General features: G+C 42.9%; 7 protein-coding genes across 10 annotated transcripts; 6 read left to right on the top strand and 1 right to left on the bottom strand.

Moving 5' to 3' along the window:
- The first annotated feature begins 34 nt into the window (after positions 1-34).
- Positions 35-1,368, top strand: LOC145707466 (uncharacterized). Its single transcript, XM_081784997.1, has 6 exons — positions 35-291; positions 333-538; positions 580-695; positions 784-893; positions 1,027-1,147; positions 1,227-1,368. Exons 1-6 carry the CDS (start codon positions 38-40, stop codon positions 1,347-1,349), a joined length of 930 nt encoding a protein of 309 aa, XP_081641123.1. The 5' UTR covers positions 35-37; the 3' UTR covers positions 1,350-1,368.
- On the top strand, positions 1,364-2,361 carry LOC145707467 (uncharacterized). Its single transcript, XM_081784998.1, has 3 exons — positions 1,364-1,496; positions 1,568-1,734; positions 1,779-2,361. Exons 1-3 carry the CDS (start codon positions 1,404-1,406, stop codon positions 1,975-1,977), a joined length of 459 nt encoding a protein of 152 aa, XP_081641124.1. The 5' UTR covers positions 1,364-1,403; the 3' UTR covers positions 1,978-2,361.
- Positions 2,362-2,386: 25 nt separating this feature from the next.
- LOC145708653 (uncharacterized) lies at positions 2,387-5,176 on the top strand. The gene is made up of 6 exons (XM_081786351.1): positions 2,387-2,624; positions 2,775-2,912; positions 2,962-3,047; positions 3,094-3,411; positions 3,455-4,325; positions 4,369-5,176. The coding sequence occupies exons 1-6, from the start codon at positions 2,387-2,389 to the stop codon at positions 4,599-4,601; spliced, it is 1,884 nt and encodes a 627-aa protein (XP_081642477.1). The 3' UTR covers positions 4,602-5,176.
- Positions 5,177-5,383: 207 nt separating this feature from the next.
- LOC145710523 (uncharacterized) lies at positions 5,384-9,872 on the top strand. 3 transcript variants are annotated; one of them, XM_081788287.1, is made up of 13 exons: positions 5,384-5,469; positions 5,512-5,859; positions 6,499-6,933; positions 6,977-7,318; positions 7,474-7,655; positions 7,727-7,887; positions 7,940-8,029; positions 8,078-8,540; positions 8,629-8,764; positions 8,811-9,067; positions 9,199-9,261; positions 9,435-9,619; positions 9,662-9,872. In XM_081788287.1, exons 1-13 carry the CDS (start codon positions 5,394-5,396, stop codon positions 9,768-9,770), a joined length of 2,847 nt encoding a protein of 948 aa, XP_081644413.1. In that variant the 5' UTR covers positions 5,384-5,393; the 3' UTR covers positions 9,771-9,872. The 3 variants fall into 3 exon arrangements, with proteins under 3 accessions (XP_081644413.1, XP_081644414.1, XP_081644416.1); XM_081788288.1 differs by having other exon boundaries at positions 5,518-5,859; XM_081788290.1 differs by lacking the exon at positions 9,199-9,261.
- Positions 9,873-9,957: 85 nt separating this feature from the next.
- Positions 9,958-14,044, top strand: LOC145710524 (uncharacterized). The gene is made up of 11 exons (XM_081788291.1): positions 9,958-10,093; positions 10,140-10,300; positions 10,612-10,940; positions 11,015-11,167; positions 11,215-11,317; positions 11,362-11,548; positions 11,593-11,708; positions 11,752-11,955; positions 12,005-12,693; positions 13,436-13,777; positions 13,906-14,044. Exons 3-10 carry the CDS (start codon positions 10,843-10,845, stop codon positions 13,656-13,658), a joined length of 1,773 nt encoding a protein of 590 aa, XP_081644417.1. The 5' UTR covers positions 9,958-10,093; positions 10,140-10,300; positions 10,612-10,842; the 3' UTR covers positions 13,659-13,777; positions 13,906-14,044.
- A 766-nt stretch (positions 14,045-14,810) lies between these two features.
- LOC145710525 (pyruvate dehydrogenase protein X component-like) lies at positions 14,811-16,153 on the top strand. The gene is made up of 5 exons (XM_081788292.1): positions 14,811-14,953; positions 15,006-15,155; positions 15,262-15,392; positions 15,436-15,839; positions 15,912-16,153. The coding sequence occupies exons 1-5, from the start codon at positions 14,860-14,862 to the stop codon at positions 16,030-16,032; spliced, it is 900 nt and encodes a 299-aa protein (XP_081644418.1). The 5' UTR covers positions 14,811-14,859; the 3' UTR covers positions 16,033-16,153.
- Positions 16,154-16,194: 41 nt separating this feature from the next.
- On the bottom strand, positions 16,195-18,035 carry LOC145708023 (uncharacterized). 2 transcript variants are annotated; one of them, XR_014134795.1, is made up of 3 exons: positions 17,681-18,035; positions 16,545-17,634; positions 16,195-16,469 (listed from the first exon to the last, which is right to left on the bottom strand). XR_014134795.1 is itself a non-coding variant. In XM_081785632.1 (2 exons), the coding sequence occupies exons 1-2, from the start codon at positions 16,626-16,628 to the stop codon at positions 16,281-16,283; spliced, it is 273 nt and encodes a 90-aa protein (XP_081641758.1). In that variant the 5' UTR covers positions 16,629-17,403; the 3' UTR covers positions 16,195-16,280. The 2 variants fall into 2 exon arrangements, 1 of the variants encoding a protein (XP_081641758.1); XM_081785632.1 differs by lacking the exon at positions 17,681-18,035 and having other exon boundaries at positions 16,545-17,403.
- Positions 18,036-18,954: the final 919 nt, after the last annotated feature.

The raw sequence follows: 18,954 nt of genomic DNA on the forward strand, positions 1-18,954 counted from the left end.
TTTCGAAAAAAAAATGTGCAAAATCATTTCTCGCAGAATGCTGAAGATCCGCGGATCGACGGTGAAGCAGTGCATTCGCTGTAAGGGCAACTCGGAATCGGCGAATCGCTTCTTCAAGCGCATGAACCAGCAGTACAACCAGTCCATCGAGCAATCGATCAACCCGGCGCTCGAAAACTATTACAAGCGGCCAGACATACTGCCCCATTTGCTGCCCCCGGGATCGAAAAAGATCAACGACCCCGTCGACTTGTACAATGCCAGATTGGAGAGCGACTACTCAAATCAAAGGTAAAACACTCAGACCGTCCAAGAATAATCAGAAGCGGCAGTATCGCCTCTGTGAAGGCGAAAATGGCGCAAGAGCCGATCAACGAGCACTACAACATGTCAATGTGGGAGTTTCAAAAACGCCCCTGGAAAACGTACGGTCCTCGGAACACTGCTTACCACGAAACGCTCATTATTCAAGTAGAATTCGCCTGGAATAACATCAGATTTCGTTGTATGGATCCAAACTGGCAGAAATACTATGAAGGTAAAGCAAAAGTGGCGAGTTTTTAATTTGAATCAAAAAAGGTCACGACGAGAACGATCTCGGAGATGTCAGATGGCAAGAGCACTTCCCAGAAAAGACAAATTCATTTTTTACCAAACTCGGGCCTTATGGCAGCCAGGTGCTTTATTCGGACATGGTAAGAGTCCTCCGGAAGTTCTGTCGAATTTTCCACTGTTTCCAAGCCTTGACTATCGATAATGATCGATGTTGACTTTAATTTCTAGCGCGTTCAAGGATTCCAGGGCTCCGCATCGCGAGTTGAAGCAAACGTAGAATATGTTGCTGGCAAGTTTGGCGACGAAATCGTTAATCGAGGGTGGGACCCTTACGCAAGGTAAAACTTTTATCTCAAATCTGACTCGGTCGACTCGAAAGTCGCCATCGTGGAAAACACATGGACGGCCGTTCATTCGTTCATTTTATTTTTCGCGCAAAGAGATTTTTAGAAAAAAATACGAGGCTTTTAGGTTGGTTTTGGACTTTTGGGGAAAGAACAAGGGTTTGAGAAGTACTGTGATAAAGGGTATTCTATCCTCGGGGGTGAGGATAGTCTCTTTTACAGAATCTACAGCAGATGCTGAAATTGTCAAGGAAAGTGTTTCTGAAACCAGTTCAAATAATTGAAAGAAAGTTTAGCGTTTAGAAAAGATTTTTTGGAAACATGAAAAAGCCAAAATATAAACAAAAGTATACTGCCGTTCATCCTGACAACTCGGGCATGTGGCATAGATTCTGGCGCATGAAGGATGCAGAAGCAGCTGGAAAAGACTTTGACGAACCTGAGGAATAATATTCAAAGAAAAACTTCATTGCTTGACAAGCTCTTATCCATTTATAATTTAGAATGAATCTCGGATCGGAAAATCGCCCCGTGCTCGGAGTTCGAAGGCCTGCCAAGGACCTTCAGCGCAAAATGGAGTCGCTAAATGTCAACAAGGTAACGAACGAAAAAGGAGTGTGGTTTATCGAAATCTCATTCCCTCTATAAGCTTCATCTCTTTATTATAGGCGTCAGAAGCGGTGACTACAGCTCCCGCGGAAAAAGAAACGAAAGGAGGGCTTACTGAAGCCGAAATTCTGGAAGAAGCAGTTTGCCAGAACCCAGACGCATTCGATCCTTCAAGTTGCAATCCTGGCGACGACCTAGTCGACGCCTTCCAATCCTACACCTCGAAGTAAGAACGACTTCTGCTTTCTTTTGCTAACAAATCTTCTTTAGAAAAATTTTCGGGACTTTGGATGATAAAACATCTGGCACAAACTTCATGCCGTTTCCGTGGATGGATAGAAACAACAAGCGGAGCGCCTTTGAAGACCTCGACCATTCATTTTTCGACCATAGTTCGTCTTCCAACCAGTCCATGTCTCCGCCATCCCACTATGACAGCAGCTTCGACCTGGACGCTCTCGATCTCTAAAAAGAACACCAACTACTGTCAGCTGCATTCATGAGCAAACACCAGGTCAAACGTATCTCAGAACCGCCAATTCCATGTTCACAAGTTGTGAATCATAGTGAATAACAACTTTCAACCTTTTCAAAATTCGAATTTCTAAACTTCACGATCATTCTAGCTTTTTATATAGGATCCCAAACGAACTGTTTTGTTCTTCAAAAATTTACACCGTGACTATAGCATATTTTCTCAAATCATCTTTCTTTTTTCTTTGTTTTCTCACCGCCATTTTCTGCGCAAATGTTTTTGAAATACGTGTTTTATACTACTCACACGAAGCATCATCATTTCACCATTCCGTCCTATTATAGCTATAATAGAACCCAATACTCTTTTGAATTTTAATCTTAACCGTCTTGAAATCATTAGAATGGATGAAGAGGTGATCGAAATTCACACACTCTCGGAATTCGAAGGGCTGGATGAGAAAACCGAGTCGACGGACGAGGAGTCGATGATCAAAGTCATGGCGAAGTCGCGTCTTCCAAGCGAAGACTCTGGAATCGGCATCAACGATGGCGATAACGCGAGTTCTGGAAAAGTTTTATACCCTACTACTCCGAACATGGCTTTGGTTCGACTAGAACTCAATGGCCGCGATGGTTCTGGTATTTATATAGGTTTTGCTTTGGCATGTCTAACACTCGTTTCATGTGAAAGCCGGCCTTCAATGAAATGTTTTTTTTCGTGGTATTATATCCTGAATATAATGCTACTCCTCAATCAAAGTAAGACTCATAATGACCTGATAAATTCAGACAATAAAGCAGTCTGGGAGAACACAGGACTCGTGCCAAAGTACTACAAGCCCTACTCACTCATCGAAACAGACGGCCAGTCAAGTCAAGAAAATGGGCCAGTCTACAAGTGTCACTTTTGCCACATGCATTACAAAGGTAACTCTTCAAGATCGTCCTGGCTTGCTTATAATTGTCGCCTTAATAGGTCACAATTCCATCGTTTATCACGCCCGTCGTCATGTAGGCGATTATCCGTATAAATGTGGAGAACCCGGTTGCAATTTTCACGAGGTAAATAAATTTAAAAAATCTAAAAAGCTTTTTTAATAAAAAATAGGTCTGCAAATCGGGTCTAAGCTCCCACACTCGTCGCACAGGGCACCGCGCTCAAATAAGAATAGAAGGACCAGAACGCGAGGCAGCACCGGCGAGGACGGTAACTCCGGTCTCCAAGGTGGAGAAGATGCCCGACCCGGACCAATTTGCATCGAACTTGATCAAGGAACGAACCCAAAATGCAATCGGCAAACAATTTCTTCCCGAAAGTCAGAAGAAGTTCTTTCTTTCTGAAAGACTTCAGAAACACGAATCGATGCCACCCTTTTGCGAGGACTTCAGAAACTTCAAACCGATTCGCCACTCTTCACTAGTACCGGTAACATTTCATTCTAGTGCCAATTTTAACTATCATTTTTCAGTCAGTTCCAGAGAGCCAGCGGGCAAAAGTCTACGAAGAAGCGACAGGAATGATTCCCAAGTATATGAAGCCCTTCAGGATCCTGCCAGTGACGGAGAACAAGGTGGTGTACAAGTGTGATCGCTGCGGAAGCAACTACACCAGCTACGACGACATCGTCTCGCACGCTCGTCGCCACTACGGCGATCATCCTTATCGCTGCATCACTTGTGGATTCGCCGGCGTCTGCAGAAGCGCCTTGGAGATGCACATGTTCGAGAAAGACCATCCGAAGGCAATCTTTCTGAAGCATTCTAACGTCCATGAGTTCATCCTCAAGCCGAAACAAAAGCCAGACAATGCCACTGAAAAACGCTCACGAGTGAGCTCGCCTTCTCCGCAAATCACCCCGCGCTTCATGCAGACTCAGTCAAATGGGGACCCGATTAAGGACGATCCTGCTCTACGACTTCAGTACGCTCGGGCGATGCAAGCTCAGGCCAAAGTTGCATCCGAGTCGGGCTGGAACAGTACTCCTATTAAAGATCCGATGGCTTCAAGTCTAGATATGTCCAATTACTTCTTGGCAAATGGATTCCCTTGGTTCGCGTCCTATCCCTTCCCGCCCTCCGTCAATCAGACTGGTCAGCCTCTTGCGACTTCGGCCCCACCTAAGAAACCTCAGCAGCCACCTAAAGCCTCAAAGAAAGCAAAGGCCCAAGAAGATACGCTAAAGAGAACGCCCAGATCATCTCCAGCGCCCGTTGCAGATTCAGACGTCCCCAAGAAAGTGCCCAAACCGCCAATGAGCCCATTGACGATCAAAAAAGAAACGCTAGAACTTCCAAAAACGCCTGAACCTTCAAGAGAAAAACTTTTGATTGTTCCAAAAAGTAAGTCTTCTTTGTCGAGTATCTTTTGATGAAAAAATTAAAGATGGCGTGAAGAGGAAAGCCGAGGAAGAACAAGCGCCTGATCTGACGATAAAAATGGTGCCAGAAATTCCCGACTACGAGCACCTGATCTGGCTCGCCGAGAAAGTTCAAGCGCGGAACGATTTGCTCACGCACAACTGGGACTTTTGCTCCACTTGCAAGTCTGCCTTTTACAACACTGATCTGTACATGTCACACTTTGCCTCTTCTCCCGAATGCCGCCCTCCAAAATAAAAAAAAAGACAACCCGCACCCTCACCCATGAACCAAACAACCAACAACTCACCAATTTTTTCATCACATGTTTCTAAGTTCAATTAAAAAAAGACCTAAAAGCTAAAAAAATCTCAAGTACCTCAACGAGTGTCTCTTCTTCTGTTTGTCATTTCACGCCTTATCGCCTTATTAAAAATTCTTATCATTGCTGTTTTTTCTATAAGCAAATATCTGCTTATATTTTTTATTATTTAATTAATGAAACAAACAAGGTTGCAGAAACATTTCTTCAAGTATCAATCAGGGATATTTCTTTCTTTGAGTCGATTTTCAGAAAGAAATAATTGTATATAAAATATTGATAAATTTTCATTCGTGTATATTTAAATTTAAATTTAATGTGTTCTTTAACGACTACACTTTATAAAACAGCTCTGCAAGTCGTGAATCAGAATTATTAGTTAAAATCACCATTTGTTCAATCCAAACTGCCAAAGATGACATTTTTCGTGAATTAAAAATGATCGTACATTTTCTCTTCTTGACGCTTATCACATTTAATTTTCAAACCAGTGCACTATCAAAAAAAAATGAACAAACAAAAAACTGCTGCTCAATTCTCGTTTTTGCTTAAAAAAAAAAGACAACTGTCCACAATAAAAAGAAAACTTCGAAAAACTCATTGAAATTTAATTTAAACAAGCTTTATTTGAACATTTCTAAGCGGTCATTTACGTTTTTCTTGGACTGGTTTTTTTATTCTCGCTCGATTAAAAATTGATTTGTTTTCGGTTCAGATGGGGGAATAAAATGATCCCAGAATATCGCAGTGAATGCTCGGTTTCACTGCTTCAGCGAAACGACTGTCCAAGAAATGGGAACAAAGGTTAGTTCTGCTCCCTTTTTTGAGGAGAGTGTGAGAGCGCAGGTTCAGGTTTCGTCGAAGTGGCGTCGTGGAACGACTGGGTGGTGGCGGCGCCGACTGAAAAGACCCTCTTCCTGATCCACCGCGAAAACAAGCGCCTGAATACGGTGCATCTCGACCTGCACGAGATCCTGCCATCGACGACAAACGTCGCCAAACGAAAAATACTCGATTTGGCGATTTATTATTCCGAAAAGAAAGAGGAAGTTTCCATCTACATCTACGTCATGCTGGAGCAGGCGGAGAAGAAGTTTTCGATTTACGAAATTAAATTCCTACGCACCAAGAGCATTGACGATATCAAAAATGGATCAGCAGAGAGACGATCGCAGCTTTTACTTGACCCGCCAGGTTAGTTTTTCTCCCTTGCAAAAATTAACTCATTGGGCGCGAGCCTGGCCCTGTGCGTTGGCAACCGCGTGGCGTTTTAAAACGCCACGTAGTTTTTCTCGATTTTGAAGCCTTTCTTAATTAATTTCTCTTACTTTTAAAGAATCGATTGATAGAAAATCGTTCGGGCTATCCATTGATGCCAATTTTATGTTTTATCTCCGTCGGAAATAACTGTAAATAGCCACTGAAGATTGACCAAAAAACAGGAAGGCGCCGCGCGCTCTCCCTCTGTTTTCCCTTTTTGAAGGGAAAAGCGCGTGAGTAACGCCTATTTTGGCCGAGTCAGACTTTTTCTTTTCGATTTTAGAACAAGTTCTTCTCGTAAAAAATATATTTTTAAATGATCAGTTTGTAGAAAAATGTCCGAACTTTTCAAAAAAATAAGAATTTTATCTATCCGTCGGGAAATTTTAAGAGAAATGCCGCGCCAAAGTCCTCGTGGCGTTTAAAAACGCCACGTGCGCCCAAAGGGTTAAGGATAAAAAAGGCAGATCCTCCTTGGAGCTTGACCGACTTACAGGAGTTAGAATGCCTCTAAATCAGTAAATTGAGATTTTCTCCCGTTAAAATGTTAAATTTATAAAACAATCAGTTCAGTGAATGCCGAAAGTCAAGCCACTCCGTCAAAATCCAAGCTCTCCAAGTTTCAACTGGGTTTCGACCGGAACCCCTTCACGAAAGGAAATGACGAGCCCCGGCCAGTGCGCATTTATATCTATGGAATCCTCGGGCAGAAGGGGCGCATCTTCTGCTACGATTTGGACAAGAGCACCAGCGCGCGAAACAACTCTGCTCGCAAAGTGATGACCTTCGAGACGAACCAGGTTCCCCTCTGCTTTGAAGCGGGCAATACGGAAGTGACGAAAGAAAATCCGATCGAACGAGGCAAACTTGCGGTCGTCATCCGGCAAGGAAACGCTGGCAACCTAGGCGATCCAAATATCAAAATCAAAGAAGACGTCTCCAAGAATTCCACGACACCCAACAACGGAAAGCGCGAAGTCAAAATTCCTGGCATTTACAAATGTCCCGGTAACTGCGGTTCTTTTCGACAAGTTATTTAAATTTGTTTTAGAGTTGATACGATGGCATCCGCACAAAGACTGGTTATGTGTAGTTTCTGTGAAAGACAACACTTACGCTCCAGTTGGCCGGCAAGTCTGCCTTTTTGACTTGGCAGAAAGCAGGAATCCGAAGTCTGATCGTTCAAAGAGATCCAAAGCACGCTACGAATTCCAACTTGATTCTTCCGGCCAAGTCTTTGTTTCTTGGAGGCCGTGTTCTTCCTGCGATCCCAACGCACACACCTACAATCCATTTCAATTTCTGTATTACACCTCCAGTGAAGAGGCGACCCCCGTCTACCTCATGGACTTTCGTCGTGCTTCTGTTCCTATAGGGGTTTTCAAAGCTCAAGGTTCGGTTTCAGCGTTGATTTAGCTCTTCACTTTTTCGCGGGTATTTTACTGAAAATAACTTGTTGTGCGATTCCAGACGGTCGAATTGATAAAGACCGTCTGGGACCAATGATAACATAAGCCCTATCCATCCTCAGGCTAAGTGATAATTTAGGAGAGTCTATCCGCTGTATTTCCGTAAACCAAAACGGGCGGGGAATGTACGCCGCTACGATTGAAGGGAAAGTCCATTACTTCGCGTTCAAAGCAAATGATGTTCTCTACTCAAGCGTGGAGGACAAGCTGCCAAAGAGGGCAATCGCGATCGCTCCCAGTGGAGAGATAATTCAATCTGTTAGGAAAGAGTTTTTTAAATTTTAGAAATCATCTTTCCTTTTTTAATTATCGAAGTCATGTAAAACTCGACCAGTATTAACAAGACCGCCGGGAAGCGGAGCTCACATGAGCTGATCCCCACCCAGAGTTTATCGTTCGAGCACCCGCGCAGCTACTATCACAAGCGCCAGTCTAGCATGAACGGCTTGGACGATATGCGCTCCAGTGTATCGTCGACAAATTCAGACTTGGGGTAAGGCTGTCACACACTGAGCGCCACTAACACCTTGTTTTCTCAATAAAAGAAGCTACAGCTACGAGAGCGACTTAATACATGAACGGTCGAGCTTGAAAACGAGCAAGAACAGAGAAGATTTTCCTAAAATTGGTGACAGGTCAGTCTTCCTTGATTGCTACTGCAAATATAAAATATTAATTTTCAGCGCTGCTGGATTCGTTCAAGACCGAACATTCAGTGTTATCTATTCACCCCCTAGGCCAAGCGCCTTTGCTGAGTTCGCCGAGCTCATGCGCATTCCAGAAGGAGAGAGTCCCGCTGTCCAGGCTCGTCAGATTGCCGAGCTTGCAACGGAACTAGGCGTGATGAATCAAGACTTCTATGTTCGTCTTGCTGATTTCCTCGAAGATGTTCCCTTGTCCAGGATAGAAGAGATCCCTGCGGATCTAGCTCCAGCTGCTCCCAACGAGTCACTCGATAATGTCAGTGGCGAGCTTTCTGACGAGTCCGACGCTTTTTCGGAAACAAACGAGGAGCAAGAACTCGGGACGATGGTCTACAATGATCCGCCTCCACCCATCTACACGCAGAATTCTGATGCTAAATCTCAAATCTCGAGCTCATCCATAACAAGGAGGGAGATTCCAAGCGAAGATTCCGAAGCAGTGGTACCTAATATATTCATCAATTCTATCTATTACCCGGATATATATATATATATACGTTGAGATCAAAGATAAATATCTGCTCCACTAGAATACTGATATAGAAGAAGAAGAGCCCAAAAAACGTAAACAACGCTGCTCCCCAGCTAGAGATATAAAGCCACGAACATGCCTAATGGTTATCGACTGTAAATCCCTGGTTCAACAAGCTGAACTGAAAACTGAAGGTAATCGACTGATACAAGTGAAAGAAGCGTGTATTCTCCTTTGTAGACTTGGTCTTTCGTCTCTTCGCTCAGGAAGTCGCCAATATTCAAACCTTCGAATGCATTCAGGCTGCTGTAGTAGCCGTGTGCGTTTTGGGCGAAAAAATCGTCAAAATTCTTGAATCGGAAGGCGTCCCTTGCGACCTCATTGAAAGCTGGTTCCTAGAATACTTCGACTACTTGTCTAGTCGTTCTCTTTTCATTCAAAAAACTTTGATTTCTCGCAGATGTCCGATCGCTAATATCCGCGAGATGCTTTATAAGGTAAGTTTTGAAGTGATTAAGTTTTAGGAAAATCAAATCGAATTTTATTCTCATCATTTTGAATGATCTTTGATTTGATTGAATAATTGAATCGTTGAAGTCACGATTCACTGATTAACCATTTCTTTTAGATGACCTTAGAGAACTTAGATGAACATATTATGTTAATGTTGATGGAATTGAGTAGTTTGATGGTAGTATAAAAACGATAATTTATCATCCATTTATCTCCCCATTTTTCATTTATTTCTTATAACACTGCTCTTTGCTACGCGAATGCTGCTTCCGCTCGCGCTTCTTTTCTTCACTGCACGCGCCTTTATGCCCTTCCCTGCGAGATAACGAGCAAAAATAACATCGTTTTCAGCCAGCTGATGACAGTGGCCTCGAGACAATGCATTCTGGCCCTTCGTACAGAGTGACGTATCCCCTCGGCTGTGGCCACTGTAGGATGCAGCAAACTAACGAGCCTGGCGTGGCCACGAGCTGCGAAAAGTGCAAGCGTTTCATAATTTGCGACGTCTGCAAATTGCCCTGTTCCGACTCTCTCAGGTGCACTTTCCTTCTTCGTCAACTTTCAAGGCCCGTTTTCAGTCAATTCTGCCGCCTCTGCCGTCATGGGGGCCATGTCGAGCATTACGAAGCTTGGGAAGCTGAAAACTCGCGCTGCATGGTCGCTGGCTGCGAATGCGTCGGTCATTAATTATTCAAAATTGATAATGCCAAAAACTATTTTTTTCTATATATTTTCTACTATTCATGCCTTTGATTCTTCAATTTATTTTCAACCGCAACAGTTGATTCTATTCACCCCAAAAAACACTGCCGCTTTGCTTCACTCTCGCTATAATCAAGATTCAACTTCGTTCAACTTCCAGGACTTGAATTTGAGACCGTTCAGATTTTCGAAAAGTATGTCCCGCGCTGTTGGTGTTTCCCGTGTTCTCTCAAGACGATTCTTGACGTACGAGACGACCAAGACCCACAAGGATCACTCCGCCACTCGAAAGTTCCTCCTCAACAAATGTAATTATCACAAACCTAGTTCCAATCTTCCCATTGAATTTTATAGTATTCGGCCAGGGAAAACTATCTGAGAAGCAATACTTCGCCAACGAGTACAAAAGAAGCTGCATGTGGTCGACTGGTCTTTGGCTCTTGTGGTCGATGTGGATCTTTAACGATAAGTGGGATTCCGTTTCTTTCCTGGTGAAGTCGAACAAGACTCCCCAGGTAAGACAAGACATGTATCAGCAGCTGACAGACATACACTTTGTTTTGGATTAAATGCAAAATTCGTTTTATGTGCCAGTGGGATAAGAAAAGAAGTTTAACTGCAAAATTTTAATTATATCTATCTGAAACCAACCATGAATTTTTATTGTTTATGCTTGACAAAATATCTTAACAAGGCATCTTGCAATTTAAAAATGAGCAGAAACCGCGTGTTCTTTCCATTTTCGTAAAAAAGAGAGAACGAGCTTTTTTCTAGTTAGTTACTTTATTGTGACTTTGTTGTTTCACTTGATTAAAAAGCGATTCAGATGTATCCCGCTGTTCCTGTGAAAGAGTTGCACTGGACCCCATTCGGCTGGGGCTTCTGGGGCTAAACGAGAAGACTCTCAGACTCTCCTGTATCTCAGATATCTGTTAAACGAATTATTTATTCCTATTGAACAACCACAAGAAAAAACGCATAAGAGTTCATTTTCAACGGTCCCTTGAGTTTTGTTCTTCAGAACGGAAACTCGGACGCTTCAATAGAGACCGCAAAAATGGTGATTCGAAATCGGAATCCGCACCGTAATCGCCCGACACGACCTGTTATGGCGCGGAACGGGCGCAACTACCAAAACGGCAACACAAGCTCAACTAGGATCGGATTCAGAAACAAACGATCAAACCTTTATTAATGCCTCTTTCTTCGACAATTTCTGAATCTCCCGTTAGTCATACAACATCTTGGCTTTGGGTTTTCTTTGTCTGGGCGTTTATGTCAGCGCTGGACATTTTCCTAACCTTCAGGATCGAATACTTCTATCCTGTTTTTCTAGCTATTCAAGAAACTCATTATTTATGGAAAACTTCTACGCTGTCAAGGTAAAACAAAATTATCGCATTGCAGGCTATAAATTTGATAATTTCAGTCTTTTCTTCCTCGTCGTCAATATCTCTGCAGATATAACGATATTTTCATTATGGAAAAGCGACAATTTATTTATTTTTGCAGGATTCCTAGTCTGGCTCAATGTAAGTAGAAAATCCTCTTTGCTGCTTCTTAAGAGATTGTTTAGGTGATCTTTAGCGGGCTAGAAATTAAATCGCCGACGCTTTACACAGCCTTTGGTAGTATAGTAATCGTTCTGCTCGACTTTGCGCTATATTCGACAAAATCGAATCCAGAAAACGAAGGATATTATTTCGCCGAGGGGTTAAAACCCGTCGCTGCGCATTGTATTGGCTATCCTCTTGTTTCTATAGGTTTGCTTTTGTCTAGTCTTATCTCTGATTTATCATCCGGTTAGGTTATTGTATGAAGCGATATATGGCCTATCTTCTAAGGCTAAGAAAGCAGAATGAAGTCGAAGCAAAGAATAAATATTATTATAATCTTCTTTATGAAGCATTGCCGCCTTCTGCCGTAAGTTACCGAAATATGGGACACCATTTGATTTGCTTTTCAGTATAATCACTCTTCCGACAAAGTTTGGGAGAAAGACTTTCTCGAATTGGAGCCCGACCGCGACGATGGCGAAAGTTCAACATCGAGCAAGTCGGAGCGAGACACGAAGCCGGACAAAGACAGCCCTGGCTGGTCGCAGCGATTAAAAGACATTTTCCAGGACTTGACGTGCTTCTCAAACTCCAGTCGATCTCATTTACTAACGGTTAGAGCAGAGAAAACATTTTCCAAGGTGGATTAATCGATGCTTTCAGGTAAAGGAGCCCGGGCGAAGTCAGTCAAACAGCGGCAAAAACTCTAGCGGAGGCTCGAATCTGCGCGCGTATCGTCTCTACCGATGGCTGGAATCAATCGCGTGCTGGTTACGTGAGTGTTTCGCCAGTTCCGGTGTGAACGCGTCGAGCTCTGCCAGCAACAATGCTCCTTCTGTACATAATTCGGCCGATAATTCGAGCAGTGCTGCGAATAGCCCTAGCGCGGCTGCAGGCCCTAGCTCCTCGTCGTCAAGCTCGAGCCACGTGACGAGCAATTCGGGAAGCGGGAAAAGTCCATCAAGTTCAAGCAACAACTCTCACAACTCGGGACGGCGGAATACAGCGTCGAACAGGGCAGCGAAGGGGGAGCACGCGAATTCGAAAGCGAGCCACCACTCGAGCCAGTCCCAGTCAGCAAGCAACTCCGGCGTAGAGAAAAGTCTACCTAAAAATTCAGCCTCAGATAACTGCCAAAAAAGTGAAAATACAAACAACTCTAAACATAATAACCACACCAAGAAGAATCACCATGAAACCGGCGAAAACGGCGATGGCCAGTATTCGCGCCACACGCCAACTAAAAAGGAAAAGAACAACCTAAAGAATCAGAGTAACGGCGAGCACTTGTACACGCAAATACAGAAACAGGATTCTATCAAAAACGACGATTCGCAAAGCAACCAAAACAGGTAAATTTCTCCAATTGAAATCAACAACGACAATTTCTCTCATTTTCGGCAAATCTCTTTTTACACATTTTTTCATTATGAATCCTTTCTCGATTATGTAACTGAGGACTTCAAATTTTCAGAAAAATATTGATTCTTTTTGTTTTGATATCACCACCAATTTTCGGACAGAGTTAATAAACACGCATTGCAATTATACGAAATGGTCATTTTTGGCAAGGCGAATGTGCGATGTAATGTGCAACGTAAGGGAAACTGTTTTTGGGGAAGGCGTGTTGATCATCCGATCAGTCAGTTTTCTTCGTAGATGTCTGAATTGAAATACAAAAGCGAGCGATCCCCGTGCTCTGAGGGCTCAAATCCTCTCCCCGACGCCGCGTTGTTTGCGAGTTGGAATATTTTTCTAGAGCATCATTTTTCGCGACTTGTTTGTGAGTTCTCTCAGTCAGATAAAAATAGCTGAAATCGCACGCACGAATACGATTTTTACGAAACAATGCCAAACAAGAAAAAGAACTCGACCAAGAAAGCTGTTCCCAACAAGGGTTCTAGCAACAAGTTATTTATGCCCAAGACCTTGCCAAAATGCCCATTTCCCAAGGTTGAGCCGCCCAAAACTGAGGCTAAAATTGAAGAGCCTTCCGCGTAAGTACAGCCAGAATTCTGTTTTTACGGGAAAATGTCGTTCACTATTATGAAATCAAGGAAGAGTTCGGTTACTTTTACTAACATGTAATTTTAGTCGAGGTGACTCTGATGCTGCCCAAGCCGAGTTGGGTCGAATCAAGCGCGAGAACGAAAAACTCAAGAAAAACGAGATCCAGCTAAAAGGCAAGATCGACGACTTGACGCAGCACGAAGAGTTCACGAAAAACAATTCGAGGACGTCAAGAAGCGAGACGAGAGCCTTCGCAATCAGCTCAAGGTTGAGCGAGAGCGAACTGGTGACCTCCGATCGCAATTGAAGGAGAAGAACGAGGAAACCCGCCTTCTCCAGAGCTCCTTGAATGACCGTGAATCCGAGAACGAGCGCCTCCGACATCAACTCAAGAAAAGCGAAATGGATCGTGAAATGCTGATTCAGGTGAGTCAAAATATATATAAACAAATATTGTTCTAGAAACTAATCTTTAAAAATATTTAGCAATTCCAATTTTATTAGTTTCCACTATCTTTAACCTTATTTTCATGGAGAATTAATTGCTTCTTTAGGATGCTAAAAATCGAGAACAAGAACTGCAACATTTGCGATCCAAGCTTGCAGAAGGCGACCTCAAGATCAACCAGCTCCACCGAATGGTCGAGGAACGGCAACAGAGTGTCCGAAACAACCAGGAAAAGCTCCAGGCCGAGAGCCGGCTCAAGCTTGTAAGTACTCAAATTATCGATCCCGAGCTTAATGAATCTCTAGCAACTGTTGGAACGATTGAACACCCAGCAGCAAGAAATAGAAGATCTCCGTCACCGCTCTACTCTTTACCAGCGTCCAGTTATTCACGACTTTCAGTAAACTCGCGAATAATATTGATAATACTCACATTTCCTGTATCACACCCCCTGTAGAGGCTGCACCCATAAATACACCAACATTTGCAAACACCAACACATGCTCGTGGGCTTGGCCTCAAACTACTGACGCTCCATGCGATAACAACTCTTTTCATCCTTGGACGGAAAAGTCGTTATCTTGAAAAGCCTGTGTAGTTCCCGTTTATTTTCTTTGGGAGCTTATTTTGATCCAAGTTCACGCGCAACGCCCTTTTCGAGAATTCTTCAATACCTTTTTCGATTTCACTTAAAGAACCCTTTCTAGCACGAGTAAAAATGAAACATGAAATTTCCGAACACCTTGAGAGATTTAACCATCTCTCGCTCAGTGCGTCTAACAACAAAATTAGCAACGCCCCCACCATTCTTCCTTTTTGAAAAGCGTTATTCAAAGTGAAATAGAATATATGTTCATGTTCAAAATGCTGTCTGTTGGTTGTCGTTTTATAAAGCGAGCAAGGATGAGCTTTGCTTGAAAAACTTCTTGGGTGGAGGTTCGCCATTTTCAATTATGAGATTGTTATGTAACAAGCATCGTTCTCAGAGATGCATGCGAGCTACTGTTAAGTTTTTTCGCTGAAGTTTTATGTGAGGGAAAAATCAGAGAAGTGATTTCAGATGCGGCTGTCGGAAGCGAAAAGCGTCATCCAAAAAGTTAAGCCGCATAAAATTGGTATCCGTTTCCCCAAGCGCGCCGCGTGGACACCAACAAGTGAGTCGCACCTAGAAATCAAGGAAGAGTAAGGCTAGCCTGATATTCGTAGTTCCCGCCTCTGGTCCAAAGATCCCAGATGAAATTTTGAGACTCGCCATTGTCAAGAGTCCGAGCGCAAGCAAGGCAGCTCCAGCAAAGACAGCCGCTGCCATTCCAGAGGGAGTTCCACGCATGCGCGATGGTCGACCAAAGTACGAAGGTACACTAAGAATAGGCTTATCAGTTAAAAAAAACGACGAATACTGTTGTTTTCTAAAGCGTAAATATTGACAACTATTCTTGCTTCTTTATTATCTTTAAATTAGACATCCCCGTGACAAACATTCGAAACGTTATTGCGAAGCGTTTAACTGAATCGAAACAGACAATTCCACACCAGTATACTTCAATTAAAGTCTCTGTTGACAACGCGATGGCTCTTCGCGTCGCACTCAAGGTACCAATTCGTCTTTTTTCGTAATTTTCAATTTCTCTTCTAGGAGTCCGGCGTCAACGTTTCAATGAACGACATTGTATTGAAAGCAGTGTCCATTGCGCTGAAGCAAGTGCCGGAGTTGAACGCAGTCTGGTCCGACGGAGACGTCCAGAGACTCGAGGACGTTGACATGTGTATTGCCGTGGCGACCGATGCCGGCCTCTTCGCTCCCAAATTGTCCAAAGTCGATCAGCTCGGTCTATCTGGAGTCAACGCGCACGTCAAAGATATCGCTGGACGAGCTAGAGAGGGCAAGCTCACTCCCAGCGAGCTGAGTGGGGGCGGATTCAGCGTTTCTAATTTGGGAATGTTCGGAATCACTGAATTTACCGCCGTCATCAATCCTCCTCAGGCTGGAATCCTGGCCGTTGGAGGCATTGAAAAGGAACTCACTCTTGATGGTTTAGTGTAAGTGCATATTGGGTGACTGTGTTTCATCTCAAGTTGGCTCCATCAAATCCAGCTAATATTTTCGTTTAGTAACACAATGACCCTAACACTCTCTTCCGACGGTCGCTCAGTTGACGTCAACGACGCGTTTGTATTCTGCGAGAAGCTGAAAGCGATCTTAGAAAATCCCAGAATAATGCTTATGTTATGAGCCCCTTTTCACTTCAAGTTCAACTATTTATTCAGTCAAAAAAATTGATCCTTCCTTCAATATAAAAGCAAAAGTGCAGGCAACTGCGTGAAACTAATAAAAATCAGAGCCTAACCTTGATATAAAACATGGAAGAAAAGATACAGTAGTTATGAGCTGAACTGTATTTTATTGTTGTCGATTTTTTTCATTTGCAGGAGCGTTGAACTTGGGAATGGTTTAGCAAGTGAATGTACAGAAATATGCAGTTAGCGGCGATTTTCGCGCAGTGGGAGTCTTTCCTCCTTTCCTCGCCGAAGTTCTTTTCGCTTTCTTTTCTTTTTCTTGAGAGTTAATGTCGCTTCTTGGCCGAAAGCGATGATAAGAGCGGCGAAGAGCACTGAGAAGGCGATCGTCAGCGCGTAAATGTACGGGTAGAATTTGTCGTCCAGGATTCCCTAAGTTACAGTTAAGACGAAGACTGTATTTGAAGATAGTAAAACACTGGGTCTACTAGTAGATTTTAATTAAACCTGATAGATGCTTGTCGTAAAGAACTTCTTGCATCCGTCCAGAGCACAATTTTTCATGGGTGGATCATTCGGGCAGACATCCATTACGTTTACGATATTTCCCTCGTCGTCATCATAACAAGGCGAGTAAAATATCTCTGGTTCGTTGGCGCTGTGAAAAATACTGCACGTCGAGTCGGGTTTGTAAGGAGACGTGAATGTCGATTCAAACGAGTTGTATGACCTGTCGTCGTCGTAATAGCTAGATGTATCATTTGAGTAGTCGTAGTAGTTGCTTGAAACGTCTGTTGAATCTCCATCGTCGGGAAAGTTGTGAATGTTCGCTTTTATATAGTCCTGGTGTTCATCGAGAACCACCCAGCGGTAAATCAACGAAAGCTTGAATTTCACGTTGCAGTGATCAAAGACATTGTCCCAGCCACAGCATAGATATTCCTTCTCCCAGCTCTATTTTAGGATAGTCATAAAAATGATTTCTTTCTTTTGATTGCTAGCGTTTATTCTCCGCGATGAAAAAGAAAGAATCTGAATCAAAGTTACTATTCAGTCAATCTATCCGCCTTCCTGTATGTATTCAAGATTGACGATTCTCAACAGTAGCCAAACCTCGTAGATAAATTTCTCCCCAATATCGGCGACCACGGCGACTTGATCGGACATCATGCCCTCGCTCATGTATTCTTCGCAGTAGCCTTCGCCGAGATGCCTGATGCAGCTCATGTACTTGATCATGTAGATACAGAAGCTTAGACCAAAGAGCAGGATAGCAATGAGAATGCCCGTGGGTGGGATTTACACTTTATGATCATTATTCTTCTAATTAGATTTTCGCTCGAGTGCACAATTGACACCCGTTTACGAATAATAAAATTATCAAAATCGAAAATAATGATGAAAAAGAAGATTTGAAAATCCCATGTCTTGATACGTTCGCCAGGCGATTTTGTTCCCACTGAAGCCTAGGCCATGAAAGGCAGCAAAAGTAGCGCCAAACATGTAGAAAGAATTGATCAGGTTCCGTATTTGCTCGGCAGTAAGGATCAGTTTCTTGTGTGGAACGTTTTCGACCATACTATTGTATTCAGTGATCCTTGAAAAGGTGAATATTGGCTTGAATATTGACAAAGGCTTCTTACTTTTCTTGAATTTTTAGACCTTGAGAATTGTGGAAGTGAAGCGTGGCTGTGATGATGACGACACCAAGGAGCATTCCCAAAAACGCGACCACTTTGGTCAGCGTTGGCGAGGGCTGTCTCTGGGATTGAAATTGCATTTTCAAGATTTTCGTTGGATCAACTCATTTGCTCTCTGTTTATTCAGGGGAGTATATTAAACTACTCTTTCTGATGATTAGACTCAAGGAACTCGTTGCTAGAGTCGTGGGCGCCACACGTCCTCAAGCGCTGAAAAAATGAACAAAGCTTAAAAAATTCAAACGCTCATTTTCGCTCTTCATTTATTGCTCAGACTTTTTTATTGCGACGTCCTTCAAAATACGCGAATTCCTTTGAAAATCATCGTAAAAGGAAAAGAAAGAGTACATTGTTCGACAACGAGAAATTACAAATTTGATTAAAAGGGAGATTTTTATTCACTGTTATTTACAGTATTATTAAATGTTTGAATAATCTCGTCGACTTCTTGAAAAGATTTTTGGCTTTTTCCGACTTGGGCTCTGTACTGGGCTTTTATATTTCCACAAGCTGAATTGTTAAGATTCATTTTTTCCCTGATGCATTTTACCTTGATATCTTGCAACGACAACAAACTGAAAACGAATTTCTTTTCGCTTGAATCCTTCGTACTCTGCGATAGCGAATCCAACCCGCGTCGACTTTTTCCAACAAAGCTGGCTGTAATGTCCCCATTCGTGAAATGTGTCCATGTTGGGCTCGGCATCGTCGGAGATTTCATTCAGATAAATGGGCATCTCTTCATACCACGACTTGAGTGAGCTTTGTATTAGAAGTGTGTCACGTGCTCGCTTCGAGAGGCCTCTAATCGATTTATAGTGGCTCCGATAAGAGAGATTTTCTCCAGCTCTTTTTGAGGTTTTTTAAAATAATAAACCATGTTTGGTATTCTTGGAAAAAGGGCTGAATAGTTGTTGAGAGTATAAAAACCTTGACCATGTCGCTCAGTCACGTGTCCAGTAAGATTATTCTCAGCCAGCTCATTTGCTGCATTTTGAGCTTCGTCACACAATTTTCTGCATAAAACCAAAGGACCTGTATCTTCATGAAAGCTTCGGTAAAAATTATGCCGAAAAAGTCCTTCGATTTGATACGCTCTGAATCCTACAATGATTAACTTTAAACGATGTGATTCGTAGCGAACTGCACCTTGTTGTTTGTATATTTGTCTTTCGTAAGGGGCCTCTCCAAGACTCAGAAGTGAAAATTTCGAAAGA

The sequence above is a fragment of the Oikopleura dioica genome, chromosome XSR (assembly GCF_907165135.1).
Source record: "Oikopleura dioica chromosome XSR, OKI2018_I68_1.0, whole genome shotgun sequence".
Classification (NCBI taxonomy): Eukaryota; Metazoa; Chordata; class Appendicularia; order Copelata; family Oikopleuridae; genus Oikopleura; species Oikopleura dioica.